The 19,378-nt window shown below is 40.2% G+C and overlaps 1 protein-coding gene across 2 annotated transcripts in view; it reads right to left on the bottom strand.

The window, feature by feature from the left end:
• The window catches only part of kank1a (KN motif and ankyrin repeat domains 1a), a 59,689-nt gene that overhangs the window by 4,932 nt on the left and 35,379 nt on the right, over positions 1 to 19,378 (bottom strand). For both annotated transcript variants that reach the window (XM_079688913.1, XM_079688914.1), the window contains exons 3-10: positions 13,273 to 15,924; positions 11,225 to 11,362; positions 6,449 to 6,557; positions 5,941 to 6,177; positions 5,304 to 5,391; positions 4,700 to 4,919; positions 2,835 to 2,977; positions 1,421 to 1,621 (exon numbers count right to left, since the gene is read on the bottom strand). In XM_079688913.1, coding sequence (XP_079545039.1) covers positions 1,421 to 1,621; positions 2,835 to 2,977; positions 4,700 to 4,919; positions 5,304 to 5,391; positions 5,941 to 6,177; positions 6,449 to 6,557; positions 11,225 to 11,362; positions 13,273 to 15,924 — 3,788 coding nt within the window. The remainder of the gene's footprint in view (positions 1 to 1,420; positions 1,622 to 2,834; positions 2,978 to 4,699; positions 4,920 to 5,303; positions 5,392 to 5,940; positions 6,178 to 6,448; positions 6,558 to 11,224; positions 11,363 to 13,272; positions 15,925 to 19,378) is intronic.

Genomic DNA, 19,378 nt, shown 5'->3' with positions numbered 1-19,378 from the left:
CTGTCGATTTTGGTCAGTCCAGTTACTGTTTGTTATTTACTCAGCCATGTAACACAAATTAAAATGCAGTGTTTAATGTTACTGTATGAGTTCCAATAGAAAATACAGTTGTAAACCTCTCTTTGTGTGTCTTTATTATGACGTAACGACTAGTCGACTGCTATTTTGAAAAACGTGTCGACTAGTAAATATTGGTAGTGGTGAAACCCCTAGCGTGGACAGAGTTATATGTTTTCACAGCAAACGATGCTGGTTTACCGGTATGTTTGATATGTAGAGAGAAGTTGTCAAAGGTGCTGCAGCCTTTACGTATCGAGGAACAACCAGGGAACAACACGGGAGAGGAAGACAGCTGACGATCTTAAGTCATAATTCAATGGGGTATGTAATTTATTTCAGAAAACACTTTGTTATATTCCATGGAATGCTCTTAACGTCCCGATAGCAATGAATATATGAAATGCTTTTATAATAAATACATACAAATTGTTATCTCCGGAAGCCGTAGCGCTGTAAAAAGCAGTACCAATCATCTGAGCCGGCCCCACTAAAATAACTGGATGGCCTACCTACCTGTCAGCCTTCCATCTGAGCACAAACTTATCTCGTGCCCTCATTGGTCATGTGCGCGTTTGTATGTGTTGGAGGAGGGGCTCTGTAAGAAAGTCTGAAGGAAGAGGCAGATTTTTTCCGGTTGTGTATTTTCAAATTCTAGCGCACTCAAGCTGGTTTGGTTTCTCCATTCTTACCTACTGTACCTTTAACTCTTTTTAGGGTGCAGCTATATGTTTTATTTATTTCCAAATGGGCCCATTTTAAATTATATTTTTGTTCCTTAAAATGTGCAGAGGACTCCCCAAGTGCTGTGTTTAATTTATTTTAAAGTAGGCCTGTGTATTATTTTTAATTCTCCTTATAGGAGTTCTTTGTTTCTTATTAGAGGTTAACAGTTTTATATAATGTAATAAATAGCCTAATAAATGCAACAAAAAAACTGTAGTTTGGGTCTGATATAACAATAAATACAACTTTATAAGCTATCAAGCTATGAAATATGTTTTGCGGCTCCAGACATAAACACTGGTTTTCTTGTTCCAGTCTGTTACTGTCACTTTGTTTTTGACACTTTAAAATACTGCTATCCAACTCAACTGCTGTACAAATCAGATTTATTATTTAATAAAAAAATGTTTCCAAGTAAAACATTTTAAAAGAAAAGAAAGAAAATTACATTTTTTTTTCTTCTTTATTATTCAATATTGCGATAAATACTGTACCGTGGACTTCTTATCGCAATATTATCGTACGGTGAGTTTTTGGTATTGTTACATCCCTAGTATGTTGTGTCTCTACTGTGACATGTTCACATGTAATGCTTTAATGTTCAAAAAGCTATTTGAGTAAATGCAGTGTTACTCACGCCATCGCTCAGGGTGGCGTCACAGCCAGGCTGAGCCAGCAGCAGTTTGACGATCTCCACGTGTCCGTGCTCGCTGGCGCACATCAGCGCCGTGGAGCCCTCATCGTCCTGTATGTTGACGTCGGCCCCGTGAGCCAGCAAGGCCCGAACCATGTCCATCCTGCCGTGACTGACCGCCAGCATCAGCCCCGTCTGCCCAGCCTGAAGAGGGGACAGGTCAGATTAGATTCAACCTTATAGTCACTGCACAGAGTACAAGTACTGGGACAACGAAATGCATCTAACCAGAAGAGCAAGCAGTAAAGTGTAGTGTAAAGAAATGATACAAGTGTATATATATATATATATATATATATATATATATATATATATATGTATATGACAGATCTTAAAATCTCAATTATACAGTATGAACAGTAGTGTAAATAATAGACAGGTTAAATATTTACACTCCAATGAAATATAAATGGCATTTATTGTATTATTTCTGTTGGTTATTCATTCCATTTTTGCCTTATTTGATTTGCTTCATCGCAGATTATGTAGATTCACATTGTAACAGTCACTGTATTGTTTATTAGGTTGAGTATGTGAAACAAATAACACAAAAATAGGTTGCTGCCCTAGAACATAATGTCATTTAAATGAATAATCCGGCAGGAAGAGGTTTATCAGGAAATCTTCTTCCTGATCTTATATTAATAAACTGTGCCTTACCATCAGCAATTAAAACATCACACATGTAGTAGTCTAACATTCACGAATGTCACAAATCAGTTACTTTCCTTCACCACTTGGTGTCATCAAAGTACTATTTTGCAACTTCAGGATAAAGTCTGAACTCTATTCAGGAACAATATATAGAGATAATGAAGGAAACCTACATCATAGAAAAAAACAGTAGTCTTTGTCACATGGAAGTGACAAAGACTACTGAAAAGAATCAAACAGAGGGAATCGATAGACTGCTCAAACAAAAAAATTAAATGTTGATTTCAGTACTCTTGATTGTGTGACATGTTGATCAATTAGGTTTCTATGTTTGTGAATCTCAATAAAAACTTAAGTAGAAGAAAAAAAATACAATGAGAAAAGCCATAAGGTAACTGATCAAAGTAAAATAAAAGAATACTTAAGTCTTTAGCTGAGAATGATCTGCATGATCTGACTTTCTGTCTATTGGATTTTCTAATTATTCACAAAAATTGCTGTTTCTTCCTTTTAAAAACAACTGTATACGCTGCTGGTTTCTCACTGTTAATTTCTGCTTCCTGTTAGCTTTAACCGGCTTAGTTTATAAACAAAAGAGTGCCTGATTTGGCCTCACAACCTTAATTTCCCTACTCATTGAAACCTGAACCCTGTGTTTGTGCCCTGCTGCTGCCTTCTGACCTCCGACCTCTCCGTTACTGACCTGGCTGGCCCGAGCGTTTACATCGCCCTTGCTGAAGAGCTCATCCACGATACGCATGTCCTTGGGCGACTCCACTGCGGCCAGCGCGGCCAGCATGATGGGCGTGTACCCCGCATTGTTCTGCTGGTTCACGTTGCACACATCTGAAACACACAAACATGTTTAAAATCACTCGGGAGTAGCTTGGGGGGAGTACTGCTTTTTCCAGTGCGGGTGGTCCTTGTACACTTGTATGCTACGTCTCCTGTATGATCGACTTGTCGCTGCCTGTCACTCAACAACACAGTAATGCACGAGGACGTGTGTCGGGACCATGATGCATTGTCTGAACCCTAAAAGAACTCATCTGCAAAAAGAGACAGGACATCAGAGCCATCAGATGGGAGGTGAGGCGGGTATGAGGGGGGCTGCCCTGCCTGCTGAGGGGAGGAGGGGTTTAAGGAACTGGGAGGACAAAGGCTACAATGGGACCTGGGGGGTGGACTGGCTGTCACAGAGCACAGCGAGACAAAAGGCAGAGGACACAAAAGGCTTTTAAAACAGCGAGTGGCCGGGACCTCATCACACTCTATTGAGCCTTCAGGGAGATGGCTGAGTGGCAGAGGAAGTATTTAGGGACTTGAGTCAAGACACTAAAGGCAAACACTTTTGTTTTTTCATGAGATTTTAAGGTATTTTGCAGTCATAACATGTCTTCTTTCAGGATAGGGGAAAGAAAACTTCCAAAATAACAATTTTAGGTGTCAAGTATGATAACTTTGTCTATATGCCTCCGTACATTTCTGATTCATTCTCCAGAAGCAATGGATAATGCCTTTGATCAGCTGGTGATATTCAGTGTGTTTGAGTTAAGTGTAGTGATTAAAACAGAAGTGTCCCTTTGTCACTTCTTTTCAGATGACATTTACTTGACGCTATGTAGACGTCTACTAGCATTTGCCGAGGTACAGTTTACTACTTTAAAATGGAAAAGCTGCGTCCAATATCCCATACTTACACGCGGCGTATATGTAAACTAAAACAGTATGGGAGATTTTTTCACATGTTTGAAACCTTAAAACTCAAAAATATGCAAATTGCTGCACGCATTAAGATCAAACAATAATGCCATAGGGAAGATAACATTCATAAAAAGACAAACCAAGCATAATATTGATTTATTTTAGATATTTTTTTGGTTTGAAGAAGCTTCAACCTTAAAAGTTCTACCTTTTCAAAGCTCAATTAGTTTGCATGGGATTCTGTTGTTATTAGAGTTTATAGTTTTCTGTTGAAATTATTGAAATAAATATAAAAAATAGAAAGGAAAAAAAGGCAACAACCAAGGCTAGATACAACATATAGTATAGAAAACCCTCAAAACGTTCCTCATGCTCGCTGTGCTGTTCTGCAGATGCTTGTAGAGCTCAGCTGAGGGAGGCTTAGGTAATCTGCAATGTTGACTATTAGTGAGAAACGGGCAAAGAGAGAGGAGAAGTATTGCTAAATGTCTTTCAGTATCATTGTTACCGTTGGCTTTCTGCAGTCACATGATATGTTGAAGGTAAAAAGGAAGGGAGAGAAGTGTGGAGAGCTCAGGAACATAAAAGCTTCCGGTGGTCTGATGATGTTGTCGGGGAGGAAAAACTAAACTCTTGATGCATTTTAAGAAAAACAAAGATAATCTCAGGGTTGGATGGATTAGGAAAGCTTTGTAAAAGGTTTTTAGGAAGACTGGTCAGGGTTTCCTCTCAACTAATTACTCAGCACAAAACGGGGAATCAACACAAGCAAAGTTTAATTGACCTTGCCCATAGTTTATTTTTACAATAAGCATCCATGCTAACTTGCTAGATGTATCTCCAGTTTACAGATTCATCTCTCACCTGCATCCAGCAGCTTTTTCACCACCAGGAAGTTGGAGTGCGACACGCTGTAGTGTAGCGCCGTGTTGCCGTTTCCGTCGGCCATGTTGACGATGTGACGCAACACGGCAGGCGAGATGGCCTCGAAGGCCCCCAGGTAGTCCTCCACCATGGCTGACATCGCAGCCTTCTGGCTGGACACACGAAACCACTCGTGCTGCACCGTGTTCAGACAGGCTCTCTGAGGATGCAATTATTTTTTATTAACAATGAGGGTAAAATATGAAGGTCGCCCGTCATTTTGACAAGATACAACTCTAACTGGCCTGATCTGAATCCTGTGTTGACCTTTAAAGTGGACATTCAAAAAAATCTCTATAGAAGCATTAAATATAACACTTTTTTTTAAGATTGACATTCTATACAGCCATGTTGCAGTATTAATTACCCTTCCCATAACAATGATGAACTACAAGAACAAACTTCTGATCTAGTTATCTTGCTAAAAGAAACATCAGTATTAAAACCCCAAAAAGCACAATAGGGACCCTTTTTTAAATATCGTTAAATGTTATTCTTCAGCTTCATGTAGGGTACTGAAATACGCAAAAGAAAACCTGCTCACCAGATCTTTACTGCTCACAGCTTTGGGGTCACTGTGGTGAGTTTTGAGAACGTTGCTCGCAGCCAGCAGTTTCTCACTTAGCTCATACCTTTGGAGTAACAAGTCACAATTAAACACTCAAATATCGTCAATACCATTTCATTCACACCTTGTATAACTAATAATAATAACTGATGCAAAGGAAAAAAAGTCCCACATTAATATGACAGAAAAAGTACAGCTGCAGCTGGTTTCATCAAATCGTGAAGCAGTTGTAAGGTTGAACTTCTGAATGATCATCTGACCTTTATCTACTGTGTGTGAGCTGACACATGTCCAGCTCTGGACAGTTTAGTTTTAATCTGTTCCAATGATGTAATAATCAGAAGTTTAATTCCTAGCTTCACGAAACTCCTATATTATAAATACAGAAATATTCTTTTTATTTAGGATCTCTCTTTTTTTAAATCATCGTCTGATATAATAGCCACAATAATGAACACAGTTTTATGATAAAAACACACATACACGCTCAGTTAGTATCCAGTGCCGCAGCTTGTTGTGAGAATATATTCGTTCAATTCTTGAAAATCAAAGCTTTGTTAACATTGAAACAATCAACAACTGTTTATTTTAGAGAAATTGTTCTTGAACCCACCTCTCTCTCAACTCCTGCTTCTCTGAACATTCCTCTTCCTCCTTTTGCTTCTTCACGTCCTCTGCTCCCTCGGGCTGAAACTCTTCCCTGGTGCTCTTTCCCTCCACGTTCTGAAATCCCTCCGGCTTTTCTCCAAACTCTTTCTCTTCATCCTCTTCCTCATCCTCATCCTCTTCATCCGAACCTGAGGAGCTGCTGTCCTCTGAGCTGGAGTCGTCACTTGATGTAGTCTCATACCTGCATCGCCACAAGGGGGCGAACAAAGAGCAGACATTTATAGACTGCACTTTGATTTCATGATGTTTGGACCTCCGCTTGTATATTAACAAGCCCAGGTTTAAAGGGAAAGAACATAAACACAACAGCCTCATAAACATTTATAACAACCACTTTTAGCCTCAGTTAAATACTTGATAACACTACCAAATAACTATGTTAAAAACAGGCACCAACAGGCCCCCAAAATGTGAAAGATAATATACGTAAGAATGAGTATATTATGACTCACCCTCCGTTCACGCCAACAAACTGCAGGTTCTTCTTGGTGCCGTTGCAGTCGGGTCGGCCATCTTTCTTCTTCATGATGGATTTCAGGGTGTTTTGGCTGCAAGGCTGCCCTGAAGACGAGAGAAAAACAAGATTACATCAGAAGTGATCACAAAATGCCAAATAAATATAATATCTAGACTTTATGGATCGAGTCTGTCTTAGTTTTAGAGTCAGCTGATGGGACAGCTGTTGATTTAGCCAGGTGTTACATGTTAACTACTTCTAAAAGAAGAAGTGAACTTGTTCATGTCTTTGGCAGATAGACAGACAGAAACTTTATTTTTCCCTGTAAGGAACATTTTCATGTCCCAGCAGCAGTACACAAACGCAGATTGAGCTAAGAATAGTGCAAATAAATATCACACCATAGAAAGAAAATGGAAGCATGCATAGAGTTTAAAATATATGTAATGCTAAGTTATAAGTCTGAACTTTTGTTTATTTTCCCTGCATTTTCTCTTCTTGTTTTATTGCATGTTGGACATGATAATCCTCCTTATAAAATCTCCTTCAACATGATGTGTCTCCTGCAGTTAAGAGAAGCACAAAGTAACTAACAAGCCTGCTCAGTTCATGTACAAATGGCCTGATGACGCCTGAATGATCTACTAAAGATTCTCTGACATGATCAAGAGCTTTGGCAGAGAGGGAAGTAGCAATTAAGTGTCCGTCTCACGCTTTTTCAAAAGCACTCAGTCGTTTTAAGCACAGGCCTAAAAAAAAAAAAAAACCCAGCCGAGAGCCAGGAACTCTCAGCACATCTGCCAAGACTTGCCCCCGATGAAGGGGCCTCTTTTACTGCTCCAGGGTGTGTGTGTGTGTGTGTGTGTGTGTGTGTGTGTGTGTGTGTGTGTGTGTGAGATATATACATATACATATGTCTACAGTGGCATGTGCACTCAGTCAGTAGCAGCATTCGGCACGTTTCCCATGTTTTGACAGGTGGAAGCTCGTCAGGCTGATGGTGATGTGTTGCCTGGTGTATAATGCCGAACTAGTAGTACTGTACTTTTTTGCAGAACTTACGTAATTCCATTTCATGCTTATTTCAAATTATACTCTACTGCATTTCAGGGTCAAATACTATACTACTTACTCAAATACTTTTGTTTGATAACTTTGGTTACTTTGCATCTTCAGAACATCATTATAAATTAAATAATACATTGGAATGTCATGAGTTAATCTACACACCAGCATAGAAAGTAAAGAAGACCATTTAAGTGATGTAATTAATAATTATGAAATCACTTTTTTATAATCCAGGAATGTAAAATATATGATACTAAATAAAAATAGGCTCAAAAATATATAAATATAAATTAAGCATGTTTCAAAGGAGAATCAGGTTAATCATTAAGCCATTTAGTTTAGTCATGTTCCTCTTCTGGATAGAAGTTACCGGGGGAAAAAAACATCTCAATCAAATATGATATTTTCACTTCCCCAAATAAGAAATGCTTTTTAAGCAAGCTAACCACAGCTTTACAAATTGCCTTAACCCTAACCCATTTAAAGAGCAACTTGCAGGTTTTTTTTTTTTTTACTACATTTATGCTAAACCTTGCCTGAAAATTACAATTAAAAAAGTTAATGCATGATTTGATATGTTTTATAAGACATAAGGGCAGGAATTCAGAGGGAAAGGAGTCGTTTTGAGCACCTTTTTTTTTAACGTCATACGTCAAACGCGTCACATGGGTATGGGCTCAGAACAGTCTCATAATACACACAGAAGGATTCAAACTTGTATGATCCGCAAAAGGATTCATACTTGTGTTTTTCAATGCACACACAAATGTGTTCGGTTTCATATACATGTAAATAAAATCCAAACACAGACAAAAGTTTTAAATGTGTATTTTTGATCCTCACATATTTGTTTTCCGTTTAAATCCCCTGAACCTGCAAACACAAACCGCTTTCTGTGCACTGATCGCTGTGCATTCGTGTGTGGGTTTTTTGAGACTCCCCTGACGTTCACCCGATTCGTACTTGTAATTGTTCTATATCTATAGCCAATCAGATGTCTCCTTCATTCTAAGCCAATCACATGAGTGCGCCCCCACGAGGGTATGATTTATTGCGTTCATGACACTTCATATTAGCATTTTGCGCTGTCCGGTCAGCTCGCTAAACAGAGGGTGGAACTTGTCATAAAGTCCGCGATAATAACGCCCACCCATTTAGAGGGAAGATATGATTGGTCAATTGTACTGTCATTTGACATTACTCTCTCGTTCAGTTACTATAGCTGGGCCCTCTGTGAATTCATAGCTGGACGTCCAACAGCTCCTGTCATCACCTCGCAGAGACGAGCTTCTTTCATTTAACCCTTCACATTCAAACAGAAAATGAATAGGCAGATTCAAAGGATTTATTTCTTTGGAAATGTTATTTTAAATACAATTTAATCAAGTTATTTGTGGTAAAACTAATGACAAATATTACTAAAAACATATTTAAAAAATATATATAAAGAAAAATATAATTTGTTTTAATGTTTTTAAATATTATTTTGTAGAATATCTTAGGCCCTCAGAGAGAGGCTCGCCACTGGTAAAAATCTCTCATACACACATTTGAAACGCTCTCACAGACAAACAGCGTTGCAGTCGGGAAGAAAAGCAATATGGAGCGAGAGAGAGCAAACCTTTATCTATTTAATAAAGTTGTAAAAAATAAAGTAAGAAATCATTCCAATGTGTACTATAGGACAGTAAAAAGTTTAAAAGGGGAGGGATTAGTATGCATAAATAAAAAGAAAGAATGCTAACTAGGTAACATAAGATAAGAATAAACAAGTTTAAATTATTTGTTGTGATCATATTCTAAAGATGTTTGGATTATTGAAAAGTATACAGCTCCCTTTCATCTGAGTGTTGAGAGCTGTATCCATAAATTCATGTTGTGCTCAAAGTAGGGCTGCTCGATTATGGCAAAAATCATAATCTCGATTATTTGGGTCAATAATTGATATCACGATTATTAAAAACGATTAACCATTTACTTTGAAAACATAATAAAAAAATAATAATTTGAAAAGGATGTTTTTAACAGTTGATTACCCTGAACTTTAAGTATAATTCAACTGAAAAACCTATTTTTAAAAAAATTAAATCATTTTATTTCGATTATGTTGTTTTCATAACCGTTGCAAGCCAAAATCGTAATTGCGATTAAAATACGATTAATTGAGCAGCCCTAGCTCAAAGTGGACCAGATTGATGCATTTAACGTCAACATTTAAAAAAAATCTTCCAGGGGGTGCATGCCCCCGGACCCCCCTAGAGGATGTGACGTCCACCACCAAATAAAGCGGGTTAAAATAATTAAATTGCATACATTTTATTTTAGTAAACACTGAAAACGGGTCCCACAGACCCAAACAGCACACAAAGGTTAAAGGTAGCATATAATAATGTTAAAATGTGCTAAATATATACACTGCAAAAAAACAAAAAAAGAGGAGTAAAAGTAGCTCACGACTTGTTTTATTTTTTGAAAATAGCTCTTGTCCTAAAAAAGGTTGGAGACCCCTGTTATAGAACGATACATTTGACCATTTTAAGCTTGGCCTACCATTTTATTGGAGCGATGAGGAACAGGTGGGGCTTGAAAAGGCCCGCCTGTTCAATGTGGGGAATGACAGAAAAAGTTTGAGAACCACTGGGCTAAACTAACCTGTAGCTGCTCCCTCCACACTCGCAACAACTTCATACAGACATAAATAAAGCAGCTGTATTCGCCCATACAGGAAATACACATTTAAAACGGTTTTGCCTGCCGTTTTTGTGTACACACAAGCCTTCATCAATGGTTCTGAAAGTGGCGCTGTACCTTAATAATACAAAGGCTTGTATTTGCGTGCATTTCCTGTTCGGAAAGTGGCAATGTACTGAGAGTGGAGGTGTCCTGAAATTAGCGCCTACAGGCATGGACCTGTCAGCTCCGGACTGCGCAAGATGCGTAGGCCTACATTAAGCGCTACGTCATGAACGCAATAAATCTACCCTCGTGGGGGCGCGCTCATGTGATTGGCTTAGAATTGAGGAGACATCTGATTGGCTATAGATAGAAAAAATTACAAGTACGAATCGGCTGGGGAGTCTCAAAAAACCCACACACGAATGCACAGCGATCCGTGCACAGAAAGCGGTTTGTGTTTGCAGGTTCAGAGGTTTTAAACGGAAAACAAATATGTGTGGATCAAAAACACATATGTAAAACCTTTTTCAGTATTTGGATTTTATTTACATGTATATGAAACGGAACACATTTGTGTGTGCATTGAAAAACACAAGTGTGGATCCGGAAATACAAGTGTGAATCGTTTGGCGGATCATGAAATACAGTGTGAATCCTTCTGTGTGTATGTGTGTATTATGAGACTGTTCTGAGCCCATACATGGGGAGCAACTTTCTCTGACTCCTTCTCTGCCCAATCCGTGGTAGTAGTTTGTAGTTTGTTAAAATGTGATGTATGATATTTTCACTTCCCCAAAGAAGAAATGCTTTTTAAGCAAGCTAACCACAGCTTTACAAATTGCCCTAACCCTAACCCATTTAAGAAACAGCCTTTGTGCATGAACATCCGATTCACAAACCATAATAAAAGCCTTCATCCCTACTTTTCATTTGTTGGCTCAGCACAGCAGCACACTGGCTGCAAACATTAAACAATGAGCAGTTTGATCACAAAAATGAGTCAGGAAAAGTTTCCAAACAAGCGTACCATGTAGCGCTGTAGACATCTGGAGGTCCATACGGCTCTTCTGCTCCGCTGCACTGATCTGCTGCTGTGCAGGTGTGTCTGCAGGAGTCAGGTCCGATGGAGTCTTCTCCATGTGTGACTGGAGCTGCTGACTGCTCTCTGAAAAAGGAGGAGCGGTAGACCAGTCAGTTTCCAAATGCAAAGGACAGCACAGAAAATGTAAGGTGATTAAAAAAAAGTTTCTTAACACTGCAACAGTTTTTCCTGAAATATGGACATTTTGTAAAAAGTAAGTAAAAAGTACAACTTGTTTTACTTTACAAAAATAATCCATACTTCAGAGAATTAATCTGTTTATCGCAACTTACTGCTATGTTTTAGGTTGCGCTAACTCCTTTATAATTTGTTAAGTAGATCATTTACTACTATCATTTTATATCTGTAACTTTGTCGCTGTCCTGTGGGAGCTCTGTCTTCTGATTTGTAGTTGTGTAATTTTCCGGCTTTTAAATAGTTAATTATGCATAACAAGTTGGAGAGTTTAACACTTTGTCTTTTAGCTTATCACAAACATTCAACAACAACAAATGTGAAGTTACAAGGTTTATTCTCTGAACAGGAACGGTACAAACATTTTTTTATTAGAAAACTACCTAAAGCTTTCAGACATATATTGAGGAATAACTTGTTTCTGAAGTCTAGTAGAGTATAGTATTTAGGTTGAAATATAGAAATACATATCTGAAGTACCTCAAATCTTACTTGAAAAGATGTCCTTACTGTACATTCCATTTTTTTTATTTTTTTTTTTTTTTTTTTTTTTTTTATAAATGGTTCCCATTTAGTTTAAGTGCAGCACTGAAAACAATTAACCAAAATAATTTACGTGACCAGAAACCATGTCTGTTTAGTCATCCTACATTCCAAAACAGCCCTCATACAACACAAGACAATCACCCCGCGTTCCTGTGCCCACCAGCATGAATGCATGTTATGTAACTCAGAAGGAGCCATGAATCAGCAACAACAGTGAGGTGTTAGTGAGGGCGGAGCGGCCTGCAAAAACAACAAGAGGCCGGTTGGAGGCACGTTGACTGGTTCCCAAAAAGAAATGAGCTCATTGTTGGGTCACGTCCAAATCCCCTGCCGCATATTTCAGGGTCAGAGATAACTTAGCCTGTCCAATCCAATCAGAGTTCTCTGTAGACGGTGTGTGAATGCTCCACAAACCTCTTCCACTCCAGACTAGAGCCTCTACAGCGGAGACTGTGCTGAACTACATCCTACTTTGTCAGTACATTATCTAGACTTATGCTTATTTTCCTACCACAGCCTTGCAATACATGCATTTATTTCATACATGAAATTAGAGCAAAACATACTGTAAGTTTTAAGGCAAAATCGGAAATTGTATTCTTATTACATTATTGGAAGTATTTTATTCCATTTTAGTTTTCTACTGATTCTGATTTTATTTGCTTTAATAAAGACCAGAAAATATTTCATTATTTGACTGCCTTATATATTTCTATTGGCGCTAGATTCAGCCACATTTTGGATTTCTGTTAAAAAAGGCTCCCTTTTTAATAAGGGCGTCATAAGCCAAGAAATGCACCAATAAATGGAGAAGAAGAACACTGCGGACTAGTTTAATGTAAACAAAAGTGTATATAAATGATTAAAAACGTTGTAACTTTAGTTTCTTTACAAGAAAACTCCACAGGCAACTTTAAGTGCTTCTATATTTAAAACCCTTAAGTGGTACTTAAGTGTAATAGAGATATTTTACTCAGGAGTAATCGCTCTTTCCCGAAAAAACAGTGCACATAAAGACAAAATGGATTTGTGAAGAATGCTACCAAACAACATTTTAGTTTCTAAGCTTACTATACACGTATAACCTAAAACGTGCTTCATTGTAATCAAAGTGACAAACCTATGTAACTAGTTTGATCTAGTATCCATCTGGATTCCACCCAATTATCACAATAACTATTTATGTTTATGCAACACATTTGAGTATTTGGAGCCATTAGCATCCTCTGAGCCCAATGCAGTTAACCACTCACCTTCATTCGAGTTCACAGAGTCCGACTGCTGCTTGAGGATGTCCTCTGCGCTTCCATGCTTCATCACCACGTTGATGGACGAGAGCGTGCTGACCAGCTGACTGTTGATGGATCCAAACTGGGATTGGGGCTGACCAAAAGCGTCAGCAAGCTCGCTGTAGTTCTCCGCCAGCAGCATCTGTTGCTCCTGTAACAGATGCTGAACCCTCTCGATGTAATGGTCCAGTCCGGCGCCCCCCTGGGCCTGAGCTCGCGGTGGTGCAGCCTCAGTCTCCACCTCTGCAGTCTCTTTGCTGCTGCTTGTGACACATTCAGCTCCCTGGGATGGGCCGCATGCAATGTTCCTCGTTTTTAATCCAACCAAGAAGTTTTCATGGATGCTAACTGGTCCAACCCCAAATTCTTTGGTTTTAGTAGAGCTCGATCTGCCAACAAATGACTCCTCGTCCGTGGTGGTTCCAACAGCAACTGAGCGCATCTTTACCACTGAGTGAACATCTTTGATTAGTCCCTCCCCGGCAGCAACTGTCCTCGTCTCATACACAGTCGTGTTGGTGTTTTTGTCACAGGTGATCAACCCCATATCAGTGAAAGAGTCGGTCAGGACAGCTGTCTTTGTATTGGTGGATTTGCAAACTACTTCCGTCTCAGTATTGGTCTGCTGAGTTGCTGACTCAGGAGCGGCCATGACACCAGAGTCCACTTTGAGCAAGTAATCTGGGTCTGTTCCTTGCGACACCAGCGTCTTAATGGGACTAACTATCACATCTACTGAACAATCCCCACAGCCGACGGACCTCGACTCTTTGCTCAACTCCGTCATGGGTTTACAGAGAGCCAAGCTATCTACTGATTCCTCCGTGTTAACAGCCACCTCGCAAACATTCATCTCTACGCCAACTTGCTGGTGGCAGGTCTCCACCCGTCTCCCTACACATTGGTCTTTTACCTCCACACTCTCTCGCACCACCCACCGGTCCATGGGGATCTCTGGGCCTGTGGCAACACTCTGCACACTGAGTTGACAGGACACTCCTATAGTGTGGGTTTGTAGAGTTCTAGCTGTGTTTGCATTACTGCGCTCCAGATGGTCACCCACTCCCTGGCTGCGCATCTGGACTTTGGCCTCCACACAAGCGTTGTACATCTCTGGCTTGGCCATCGAACCTTTGTCCGCTTTCTTCTTGTTGGACCCACCGGCTGCTTGGAGCTCCAGTTTAAGCTTCCCCATTTCTATTTGGTGAGTACTTTCTTTCAGCTGCACCTCCAGGCGGTAGATCTTTTCCTTCAGCGATTCGATGGTCTGCTGCTGCAGCTCGATCTCCCTTTCAGCTTCACTGGTCATGCCCAGCATGGCCTCGGTCACGCCAACAGCAGCACTGCGCATTTCCTGCGGCTCCGTTGATACTCCGACATCCTGGAAACAATGTGCATTTGTCCTCCGACTGAGAGGAAGGTTGTTCATATTTTCATCAGTAACTATGCCAATGGACTTCTGCTGGGCCTTGCTTTGCGTGAGCTTATGAGGCTGAATTTCAGTTACATTATTGTCCAGGGTTGTCTTCTCCAGAGCTTGGACCTCAGAAGCCAGACGTCTGAACTCCTCCAGCCGCTGAGCGCTTTGTTCCTGGGCTTCAGGCTCCATGATGTGCAACTCAGTTTCCTTTTGGATGAGTCCCGGGTTCTCCATTTGGTCAGCACTGCCTACACTGTAGGAGCGCTTGCGAAAGCCACCAGGACCTGGATTTTTAGACTGAGCAGCCAATTGTCTTTTCTCTTCCTGGAGAACAGCAATCTTAACCTGTAAGATAGGAATGGTTTTAACCTGCTCCTCTAGCTCCTTTAGCTTCTTTAAGGCCACAACCATCTGCTCCCGGATTTGTTGTAGGTGTAATGGGCTGACGTTAGTCACAGGCGTGGCCATGCCGGAGCTCATGGGGCTGTGGCGAATGGAGCTGCCCATGGATTGCGTGTAGTAGTTATTATAATCTCCATTGGGGAAGTTTCCGTTGATGGGGAGAGGATGATGGGTGCTGGGAGAGATTTGGCTTGTGGCAATGGAGCCTGAGTAAGAGGAAAGCGAGCTGTTTGATCCCATGCCACCGAAGCTGGCGAGACGGCGGCGCGGCATCGGAGGATCGCTGTGCGGCTGCATGAGCAGACGCTCCTGCTCAAGACGAAATCGCGTCTCCATGAGGGTTTTTTCCACCTGGGGGTTGTGACGAGGGGCAAACCTTGGCGAAGGAGGTGGCAGTAACAGCTTCTGATCTGTGATGCCCAAATAAGATTGCTGCAGGGGGACTTCACAAGTTGCTCTGGAGAAGGTTGGGGTGAGCGGTGCAGTGACCTGGGGCCTGGAGTTGAAGAAGACTGGGGACTGCTTGCCGTCGCTGTTGGACGAGGAAAGGGAGTCCGTGGAGGTCCATTCAGCCTGGGTGCTGCCCCCACAAGTGCTGCCCCGAGGCACCGCCAAGGGTTTGGCCACTTTCGGCTTCCTCTGGATACTCAGCTTCCTAATGGTGTTGCCCCTCTCAATGTCATCGACATATTTGAGGAAGTCAAGGTCTAGCTGATAACCATAGGGAGTTTCAACATAGTAGGGGGCCACAGAGTCCTTCTCGGTCTCTGTGCTTGGGCATCTTTGTCCTCTTTCTGAAACAGAGAGCAAAAGGTCACAACATTAGTAGATTGTTCAGATTTTTGGAAAACAAAAACATCTATCTTTAAAAAAAGAAACCATCACAAGAATTTCCAAAGGATGCAGTGTTTGCACTGAAACAACTTGTGTGTCAGGCAAAGCGTTTCCTCGGCCACTAACAATTGCCATAATTTCACAGTGCAAGCACAAACACGTCTGAAGTTATTCACATCCCTGCTTTATAAGCATGAGTGATAATCATTTTGGCAAGGGGGTGCTTTAAGTCAGCCCAAAACTATGCGAGATGCTATGTGAAGCAAACACCAAGTAGAGTAGTAAACTTCAAAAAAACTCAAACAAATGTTGGTTTTCCTTTTTTTATTTAGTCTGATGAGGTTTGTAGAAAGCTTACAACATCTTGAGTGCTGTTTACAAAGCTTATATAAGAGAAGAGCCAAAGGGGTCAGCTGAACAGACAATGTCAATACTTTGGGGTCAAAAATCCATCCAACGGTGTCAACATTACAGCTTTTACAGACACATATTAACTATATAACTTTAAAATTTCAAATGTTTAGCACACAGTTTCAAGACAGAAGTAAAAATAAATTACAATTGATTTCTTTAGTTCATACATTTGTACAGATCTGACAAAGCAGCTTAAAGTCCAAACTCCACCATCAGATAAAGTCTAAAGTGCCAGTCAGCTTTCCAGGCCATTAACAGACTCCACTACATTCACACTGGACTGGCTAAATGCAGCGTCTTGTTCTTGGTATGCCTGGAACTCTCACTGACTAAAGCAAACACAGGCTGGAAATAAACAGCCCGGCTCTTTCTCTCCAGTAGGCTACTTCTTGTCCTTGTCAATCAGTTGCATTCAACTAAAACAGAGATAGTTAATTACAAGCCTTAAGCCTGCTGCTAAAATCCCAATGCCTTGTTCAAACTGCACTCACCTCAGACAAGCAGAACTCTGTTTTTTTACTTTTCCTTCTTCTTCACTCCTCCTCTCTGGACAAGATTTAACAGAACTGCTGTTTCTTCTCACTCTGTGCACTCTCTCAATGCTCTCTCCGTAAAGGGGGAGAAAAATGTTCCACTATTGGTGTAAACTAAGGCACAGCTCTGCTCTGCCGCACTATTGGACAGCTGCCTCCTCCAATCCTGTAAAGCTCTGAGCCCAGCACTTCCCTATCCAAGTAAGAGTGCTGTTATTCAGTTGGAGGGGAGGTGAACTCATGACAATAACAGCCTGTTGTAAAGACAAATAGCTCAGCTACTGTACATGTCAAACTTCTATACTCTGGTTTATATGCAGAGCACACCCTCACTGGAGTGTTACTTTCTCTTATTTGCAAGTTTGGTACTTGCCAACAAGCAATGTATCACATTGGATTGTGGAAGACAAAAGGTTGTTTATCAATGTATTACATTATATTATATAGGAAAACAAATAATTAACTAATGGTTCACTCAAAAATAAAAAAAGATGTAATCTTAAAAGTAATTTAATCTAAAGTAATCTCAATTTGTATGACTATTAATGCCAGCTTGTGTGAAAACAAGGTTTGTCTTTATTTTTATAAACATTGAGGAAGCTTAAGTGTACTCCTTGGGGCAAAGCGCCAGGATTGTTTACTTCTAGACGGATCTGAAATACACTTCCTGCTTTTTTGTCAGGTATAAATGCTATGTGAGGCAGCACAGTCACAGGCTTGTGCTGTCTGGTGGTCCCTCAACCCCCCGGCACGAGTTGCTGACCGCCCACCGGCCATGTCACAGGAGTGACAGGCGGCCCTCTGGTACCAACAAGACCCCGAACAGCTGAGCGATGACCTCATCAACACGGGACAACTGAAAGGGTCAGCTTTAGTGAGGGGATGAGAGCCCTGGAGTCTGCTCCTGGTATCAGCAGCTGTTACATTGTCCATTGCCCAGGGATTACACAGCAGTAAGACAGGCAGCAGTGCCAAGCGGCACACTTGACTTTCCTCCATTCAAAAACGGTTACTATTTTTGTGGAAAATAAAATGTGATATCTTTAAATCATTTCCCAAGGTTCATCAGCAAATGTTTCCACAGTAATTCAATATATATGATTCTGAAACAGCTTTTCTACATAATTAGTGTGTTTTGTGTACTTAAAGTGTTTTTTGATGCCAATAGTATATGTTTACTGAGTAAAGACTTTGAATGCAGGACATCATTGTGTATTTTTTACTACATAAAAGATCCGATTACATTTTTAACCACATTCTTTTTTGCCACACCTAGGGGGCTATTTTGCCCATGGATAATCGATGTATTGACAGACTGATCAATAAAGAGTAAGTTGCTAACCTGGTTAGTTGGTTTTTATGCCGGTTTTGTTAAACAAGCTGGGGAAGATACTTTTTAAATTAGTGAACTACATATTATACAAGTCAACAACTTCACACACAGCTTACCAACACTGCTTTACTCATCTCAGCTGGGATATAAAATTATTTCAGCCTCATCATTTGACGTTAGAGGTACATTTATTCCTCAAAGTTCTCAGGTGATCGTCAAAGAAAATGTGGCTGTTGAAGTTCACACGCATGTTTTCAGCAGCTACTTCTTGCATGTCTTCTACAGAGGATTTCTCAACAGAAACCATGTGTGGACTAAAAAGTCATTTAAAATATGATATCCGAAACAAAGCACAGTCTCATTATTCACACTACATTTTGACACACATTCACCAGATAAGTTATCGTAAATTCCCTTTAAGCATTTGTTGCTTCTCATGAAATTCTGTACGGTACATGAAAATACTCTCAAACCTTTCTAAAACTCTCTTTTCAATACATTTAAGAGCATGAACTCTCTCCCTGTGTTTGCTCTCAAACACTGCAATGAAAGCCAACTTTCTTTGGGCATTGTTGTTAAAATATGAGGAAAAATTTAAAACCAGGGCTTGGGCTTATTTTGCACTTGTAAAAAGCTGCATTTAGATCTAACAAAAGCCTTATAACATCCGCAGTGTGCCCAGAGACAGCGCAATTGAAAATACTATTCTAAATGTGTCTGCAAGTTCTTGTTACCAAACCGGTGCATAGAAATCTGTATCTTTCTTTTGGTTTAGATACTAAAAACCATGCTGCATCTTCGGACTTTACATCCTCCTAAAATACAAAACATGCTTATTATATAGGCAAAACTGTGCCATTATATTCACATTTAACTGCTTGTTACCTTCTCTAGTTATTCTACTTGTCTGCATGATAAGAGTTTTTGGAGAGAGTCCAATACAAGCATTCATGCAGGTCACTGAATAGAGTACACAAATCATGACTTAAGGGAGACAGACTAGAATCAAAACACCAAATGAGGAAATATCTGTTGGAAGAACAATGGTGGAATTGATGCTTCAATATTTAGCCGATTTATCGGTCGATTTCGTTCTTCCTTTCGACACAAAACTTATTGTGACAACAGTAAACT

This window comes from Notothenia rossii, assembly GCF_949606895.1.
Source record: "Notothenia rossii genome assembly, chromosome: 6".
Lineage (NCBI taxonomy): Eukaryota > Metazoa > Chordata > Actinopteri > Perciformes > Nototheniidae > Notothenia > Notothenia rossii.
This window is presented reverse-complemented; position numbering and strand designations above follow the sequence as displayed.